The sequence below is a fragment of the Fistularia commersonii genome, chromosome 15 (assembly GCF_037954325.1).
Source record: "Fistularia commersonii isolate RoL2024-O1a breed Wild chromosome 15, RoL_Fcom_v1.0, whole genome shotgun sequence".
Taxonomy (NCBI): Eukaryota; Metazoa; Chordata; class Actinopteri; order Syngnathiformes; family Fistulariidae; genus Fistularia; species Fistularia commersonii.
The window spans coordinates 3572049-3580000 of NC_141298.1; the positions used below are offsets into that span (position 1 = coordinate 3572049).

The 7952-nt window shown below is 39.0% G+C and overlaps 1 protein-coding gene across 1 annotated transcript in view; it reads left to right on the plus strand.

The window, feature by feature from the left end:
- Positions 1–2424: 2424 nt before the first annotated feature.
- The window catches only part of LOC147226257 (uncharacterized), a 17189-nt gene continuing 11661 nt past the window's right edge, over positions 2425–7952 (plus strand). Inside the window, exon 1 of the mRNA XM_086161097.1 lies at positions 2425–2518. Within this exon, the coding sequence (XP_086017223.1) occupies positions 2425–2518 (94 nt within the window). The remainder of the gene's footprint in view (positions 2519–7952) is intronic.

Sequence of the window (7952 nt, forward strand, 5' to 3'; positions counted from 1 at the left end):
TTGTAAAAATGCTGTGATTGGCTTTGGTGAAATAGTGACATTTTGAATTCACAAATGATCATTACCTTCCCATTTCTGTGGGATCAAAACAAGTTCAGGCAATATTTGGAATCATTTGCATACTTTATTCAGTACCTGCATTAACTTACTGATGTATCTATTTTTTTTTATTTTTAGCTTTGGCAATAAATAAATAGATACAATGGATATCTTTTTGTTCCTACAAAATTTCCATTGTCCCCAGTGACTTAAAGACATGCTGTATACTTTTAATTTTACATTATCTAATTGTGTGTTTCTATTTATATTTCATTATTTACTCTATGCAAAGTAGGTGAGGTGGTGGAAATGTTGCATTATCAACAAAAACAAACATGGCAGGTGCAGTTTCACGAGCTAAACAGCCTGAAGTTAAGCATACCATTTCATTCACAGTAGGCAGCTATACAAAGGGTGCAGCTGCAAAGTAAAGATTTATTTGAATGGATCAGATCTTCAAAAAGCATCTTTCAAGGTCCACTCAGAAATCATGAACATTACAACAGTCTGTGTACTGCTCAGAAATTCTCTGGGTTTCTCAAAGTATGGTTTGCACCTCCATGCAGGGGCAAGATCATTGTGAGGTGATTGAAAAAAAAAAAAATGCATCCCCTTGGCTAATGATCCCTTCGTCATGCTCTTTACATTTACATTTGGCATTACTCCCCTGTACAGTGATCTGATCTAATTTCTCTGACTCTATGCAAAGTAGGTGAGAAAGTGGAAATGTTGCATTATCAACAAAAACAAACATGGCAGGTGCAGTTTCACAAGGTGAACTACTCTACAGCCTGAAGTTACCTTCTATTTCAAGCATGGCATTTCGTTCACAGTAGGCAGCGCTACGTACAAAGGGTGCAGCTGCAAAGCAAAGATGTATTTAAATGGATCAGATCTGTCTAAAAGCATCATTCAATGTCCACTCAGAAATCATGAACATCACAGCATTATACCTCCATGGGGTGGAGGGTGGTGGAGGGGGTGTTTAAAAAATGCATTTAAGAAAAAAAAAATGACAAGAAAATTCACTGGGTTGTATTCAATATCATGAGAAAATATAAAACACCACTTGGAAAGAAACTCCCCAAATCAGTAAGAAATTGACAATTTTCTTGAACTTAGAAAAAAGTTTCCTTATTTACAGACTTGCTTTAACATAAAAAGATTCTAAGGTGATGCAAAGTAGCTTTAAGGTTTGCTATAATTGTTCTAGAATATAAATGTCAAAACAGTCAGAGGAAAAAGAAACAGGGAGCATTTGTGGGTATGGACCTTATTTTAGGAATCATTGCCTTGGATAGTGGGGGTTCAGAGTGCCTTTTCCAGGATTTGGACTTGGAAAGTTTTGATAATGTCACTTGATCTGTATCCTCCCAGGTATCAAAGGCTGAGAGGCGGCACGTGGCTATCATGACGTCTGAAGCTGCTTCCGTTCTCTTGGATCTTGATGGTGTCATCAGGTTGAAAACTAATCTACTGCGTGGCGCACTATGTTATGATCTGTTCCTTGACATCTTTTCACCCTCTGCTTTGTACTTTTCCTAAATGCTTTCAAGCGGTGCATACCTAGGGCTCAGGAATTTGTATGCCTCAAAACCCTCCGGGTGACATCATGGGTACCTCTAGATTGGGTCCATTACATATCGTAATTATTGTCACCTTATTGCACATTGCTGTCATATATGTCATGTGAAATGTAATTTTACTGATGTGCTCTGTACATGACATTCTGTCCACCCTTGATCCAGATCCACCTTAGATCTACATCTAGCCTCTTGGGCTTTTCATGAGGTTTTCTCCATGATTTTCTCTAATAAGAGGGTTTTTCTTGGCAATTGCCTACTATGAGTAAAGGGCGTCATTGTTGTAAATGACATGATACTTGTTTAAGTGGCGGCTGCCCTTTCAGTTTTCTAAAATGAAAGTTTTCCCATTTCCAAAGTGAATATTGGAAGGATTTTAGGATATCATGGATAAAGTTGAGATGATACCAATTATTCCAAAATTGAACAGGAATTTGTTATTTGGCAGTACAATTAAGAAGATAATATTGCAACTAAATATATGAAATAATAATGAAATCTAATTTGAAAAAAGAATGAGCTATTCATATTCCACCTACATTGTTATAACTCTGTTTTGACAAAAATCTTTTTCTGAAATTTCAGTGGAACACTAAGCTTTTCAAGTGCTTATAAAACACAAAATGTGTGAATTTCAAATTTCAATTTATGATCATCACACGATCATAAAAATCAAAAGAAAATACATTTCTGCATTTGTAATCAGCATTATAGTTTATAGCACCAGACTGGTGCAGGACATGTATGCTAGCTGAGAAACAGGGTGACAGACGATGTTAGACGGGAATCTCAATGGACAATAATGTTTGCAGATGACATTGTGATCTGTAGTGTGAGCAGGAAAGAGGCAGAGGAAAGAGAGGTGGAGGTATGGGATGGAAAGGAGTGGATTGAAGGTTAGTCACAGCAAGACAGAGTATTTTTGTGTGTGAATAAAAGGAACCTTGGTGGATCGGTGAGGCTACAGGGAGTGGAAATCAAGAATTTTGAGGATTTCAAGTACTTGAGGGCAACAGTCCAGAGCAATGGAGAGTGTGGAAAAGATCTAAAGGAACAGGTTCAAGCAGGTTGGAATGGGTGGAGGAAATTGTCAGGGGTACCATGCCATAGAAGACTATCAGCCAGAATGAAAGGTGTACATGACAGTGATGACAGTTGGAGTGAACAGGATGGATAGGATCAGGAATGAGTCCATCAGAGGGACGGCACATGTAAGATGTTTTGGAGAAAAGGTCAGAGAACCAGACTGAGATGGTTCAGTCAGAGACAGAGGAGGAATAGCGACTATATTGGTAGACAGATGCTGGAATATGAGGTGCCAGGCAGGAAGGCTAGAGGAAGACCAAGGAGAAGATTTATGGACATAGTGAGAGAGGATATAAAGGTAGTTTGTGTGAGAGAGGAGGATACAGAGAATTGGGTTAGATGGACAAGGTTGATTTGCTGTGGTGACCCTTGAGGGGAAAAGCAGAAAAGAATCAGAAGAAAAATAAAGCAAGGTTGATTTATTGGTTATTGGAAAAATTAGGAATCGTAATTTTAGGTTTTAATTTTTAAGGACATTACATAAAACTGAGTAGGAAATAAGCACTGAAACAAGTGTGTGGCACACAAAAGATACATAAAAGATAAAGATTCAATTAAAGTACGAGCAATTGCCTCTGCAGTTCTATCTCCAAGAATGCACAGAGCCCAGACAGACCAAACATGTATGGTTTTGAATGTATTAGGTGAGAAAACCTGAAAAACAAACAAATAAAGAAACCATACAAGGAAGAAATGAACAAAATAGATAATATATAGAGATAAATAAATAAAACAAACAAAACAAACTCTCCAACCTAAACCCAGAGGATTACAACCCCCAATGCATATCAAAGAGCTGTCAAAAAATTAGTTCCATCTCAATTCACTCACACACCTCCTCCCATCTCTCTGCCTTGGCCAACCTCCTTCCCCTGCTTGGTGACGATAGCCGTTTGCTCATGGATAAACACTGCTGAAATGTGCCCACCAGTAATGAGGGGACTATGAATCTCTGACATGCCACCGAGCGGAGAGAATGAGGCAGAGGTGTTGGAGAAAAAAGGGGGTTGGGGTTGGGGGGGAGAGGGCATTGACAAGAACCTTGGCAGTTAATTATCTGGAGAATATGGCAATCAGTGCACCAATGAGTGTTTCTGAGCGTCTCTCTGATATTTGGTCCTTGGGGATATGTCGTCAAATTCATTCAACAGAAGATTTGTTGAAGGCTGAAGGCCTCGCAGCTCCTCACCACTCATCTTGGCCCATTGCTAAACCGGTCTGCAATCCTGGATTACTCTTCTTCACATAAAGGTCTTTATTGTTGCCTACAATGACAGGCTTTTAGGCTTTTCTGTCATGTATAACTTCTTATGTACATTTATTATTTTTCTTAGGTACATTCATTATTTTCATACATGTATGAATGTATATACAACATAATTATTGGTCTGATTGGAAGAAGCCTGATTAAAATTGATAAATAAATGAATACATAAATTACCAATGCTGATGAAGAATGGAACCAGTATGTTCATTCTCAGCAGAGAACACTCTGAGCACCTTGTGTTGCGCTCTCCACTTACCATCCATAGAAACACCTTGGTTGTCTCTGCTTTTGTCTTGTTTTGGTTGTTAGAAAAAAAAAATCCTCAGAAGGGTCATTGGATTTTCATCCTAATTAATCCTGGTTAGAACCCTGCATACATTACATACGTTGTGCAAACTGAATTGATAATTATGCACCTCTGATTCCATCTTTAAAGTGCCTGCTGCTTGCTCCAGGCCTGTTGCTTTCCCCAAGGATTGCCCCCGGTCACAGTCCTTCATTTGCTTTTCAGTTTACTGGCATTGCATAAACACACAGCATGCATGCATGCACCTGTGCATGCAGGCGCGAGCGCACACACACACACACACACACACACACACACACACATACAAGCACACACACAATTGACAATGCCCCATCAAACAGTGGGAAGGGAAAGAGAAAGACATGACCAAGACCTGGTATAGGTCAAACTTCTGGGTCAATACATAGACAGTTTGGACACAAATAAGCACAGAAAACTGCCCGGTTGTCCGCCCACTCTTTGGAGCTCATCTACCTTCTGGCTGTAAATACAGATGCTCACATCAGTCCTCCCTCCCGGCTGTATCGGCAGGGGAGTGCAAGGGAGGATGGGATGGGGGTGTTTGTGCCCTTGAAAGTGGAAGAAAACACTTTTTTTCTCTTCTATTATCTGTTTTGATTTGGACACTTTGCTTTACTCAAGCCTAACTATATATGACCAACTATCTCTTAAGTTTTACTTAATGTTGTAAATCATTTTGACATTTGAAGATATCCACATGTTTTAGTCTGAATCCAAATTATTTTCATTGGTAACTTTTTTTTCTAATATTGTACAACATTATATATTTATTCATACATTTTCAGTAGCACTATCAATACCCTGTACTTAGGGATGCTGGAGCATCCCTTGCTGGAAGCTACCCCAGCTGTCATTGGGAAGAGGCATGATAAACCCTGGATTGCAAGTCAATAACAGGGCCACATGTGGAAACAAACAACCGTTCAGTCTCTTTTTCACACGCCTTGGCAATTATGCATATTTTTGGACTGTGTGAGGACTGTGGGAGTAAACGTGAAGGAAACCCAGGCCGACACAGGGAGAACATGCAAACTCCATGCAGAAAGGTACCTGATTGAAATCCATGAGACCCTCTTGTTGTGAAGCAGAAGTGCTAAAAACTGCACCACCTGTCCGTGTGTCATATAGCATAGATGTAGAAGTAGATGTTTTTTGTCCAATTTCAAACAGCATAATTATGGATAGGTCTGAAATTGATATCACCATTGAAAATATTCTATACAATATTATAAACTAAAACATCACTTAAAATTTTTTTTTTGTATAACTTGGTAGCAACCTTTGCTTTTGGTCCTGCAGTATAAAGCTAATTTCCAATGCCCACAGTCAACAGCTTTTCTACCTTCAGCTGCAATCCAGGCATTCCCTTTACCAAGTGAGGTAGTCTAGCACTTCCTGGGAAGGCCTAACAGTGTATATTTTTCCTCCAGTGTGTTCTGGGTCAACCCTGGGGTCTCCCACTATGTATATATGTCCAGAACAATGGAAGGCCTCCCAGAGATATCCTTGTCAGGAGACCAAACCACATCTACCCCGTTGGACAGGAAGGAGCAGAGGCCCTACTTAGATATCTTTACAGAATCTAGATGTCTAGACAGAATGAGCATACTCACACAGTCAAGGATCCCGTCAAGACTAAAGGCCTGGTCAACTGTTCTCTGACCTACAGTGTACAAAGTCAACATTGTTCCCTTCTGAATCTAAAGTTCAACACCTGGCAGGAGTCTCCTCTCAAATATACTGGTGTAAGGTTTACATGGGAGAGAGCTTTATTTGGAAAAAGGGTACTGTCATTCATGTCTGCTGCTCCCCAAGCACTGCCCCTGACCTCCATACTGCACTGAAAATGTACTGTCTATGGCCCCACTATGTTCAGTACCTTCAACATCTGCACAAATATTATTGACATCTAGTGACTTGACTGAGGTGATACTTGTTTGCAACATTCCTAACCTCCAACATGGATATGCATGTATGCTTCTTAGATTTTTCCAGCTCTACCTCATTCTCAAAGAGATGTCATTAAGATTCAGGAGCTCCCAAAGAGCTCATTACGTCACTAGATGATCTCCCAGATCAAGAACAACTGCCCTTTCCAAAGTTCTCCAACAATATTCCTGAATCTCATTGAGCCCACCCAAAAGTCTCTCCAAAGTGACCTCTCCAAAGTTCTCCCAAACCAGGACTTTTCCTTCTTAGACTTCTAAGACTGCACCCCTTCTGGCTATTCGGGATCTGTCAGTTTTGGAAGACATCAGGGCAAGTCTCATATTAGTCAGTGATAATATGACAGTTGGATCTTAATTCGACATTTTGGTGCAGATCCCTCACAGCTGAACATTGCTATACTTATTTCTACTACGTGCAGCCTTAAGATGTTTTTACTGTTCCCCTCCTTAATCTATACTCTGCTAGTTTTCTCTCTTAATTTTAATGATGACAGTGCCGTGGGTCTGATTTAGCTTATGTTATTGATACCAGAAGGAAGAAAGACTCTCATTCCTCTGTCTACCAAAGGCCATTGTATATATCACTTCACACCTAAGCCGAATTGCATTTCAATAGGATGCATCTATGATTTACCCTTATTTTGAGACCTGGTTTATGCCTTTCTTGGATTCTTTCCTCTTATCAGAATTCTTATCACTGTGCCGAACAATACAACTACACGAGAGTTAGATATGTAGGAGCGTTTATCTGTTATTGTGGGTGTTGCTAAAGCACCGATACATCTTAACTTGTTGACCCAGGGTGCAAAACAGCATCCACTGGGAAAAAGGGTCCTGCTTCTGTCAGTCTGAAGACGATATGCCTAATTGGCTGCATGTTAATATACTGGAAAATGTCACACTGATTCTATTGAGATTCTGGTGTATTCCTCCCTCTAATACCACTGCCAACAACTTCTATCAGTGGCATGTCAACTGTACTGCCAATTTTGTTTGCCTTTTGTCTTGTTTCACTAGAAGAGGTCCCTCTGTTACTTTCAAATCACCAACATCAACAATCACCTAGAAATGCTGTTTTTAATGATGTGACAAAGTTTCAAGGGATGTTAATGTGGTTACATTTAAATTCACCCTTTTTCATATTAATGCTATTTCAGATGCTTCCATGGGCTTGATGAATAAAGTTTCACTAGTCTAGACGCCACACAATCTTACTAATAGTGTCTCTGAATGAAATGCGATAATACATGTAGTTTTTCAAATTTTTTATGAAAATAATGCATTAATGAAGTCAGAATTAAGTAATTATAGAACAAAACAAAACAACACCAAAACAACCCTGAAAAATTATCAAGTTCCAATCATATTTAATATTGTTCCAGCTTGAAAATTATTCAGGTGTTTCCAGTGGGATGATGCCATCTATAAAACTGAGGTGCTGCATCTAAAAACAATTTTGGTCATTCAAATTTTTGTTTTATTTTGTGCTTTGACATTAAATAAAGAAAAATACATGTCTCAACACATTGCATTTGCAAAATATTTTAGACTTCATCACTCATTGATTTACATATGCGAGTGCACAACAACATAAACACTAAAACACAAGCTATTCTTTAAGTGTAAGACAAATTTCTGAAGATGAGACCTGATCTACTTTTCTATTATTTGTTTTGCTTACCTGAAAAATCTGGAATTTA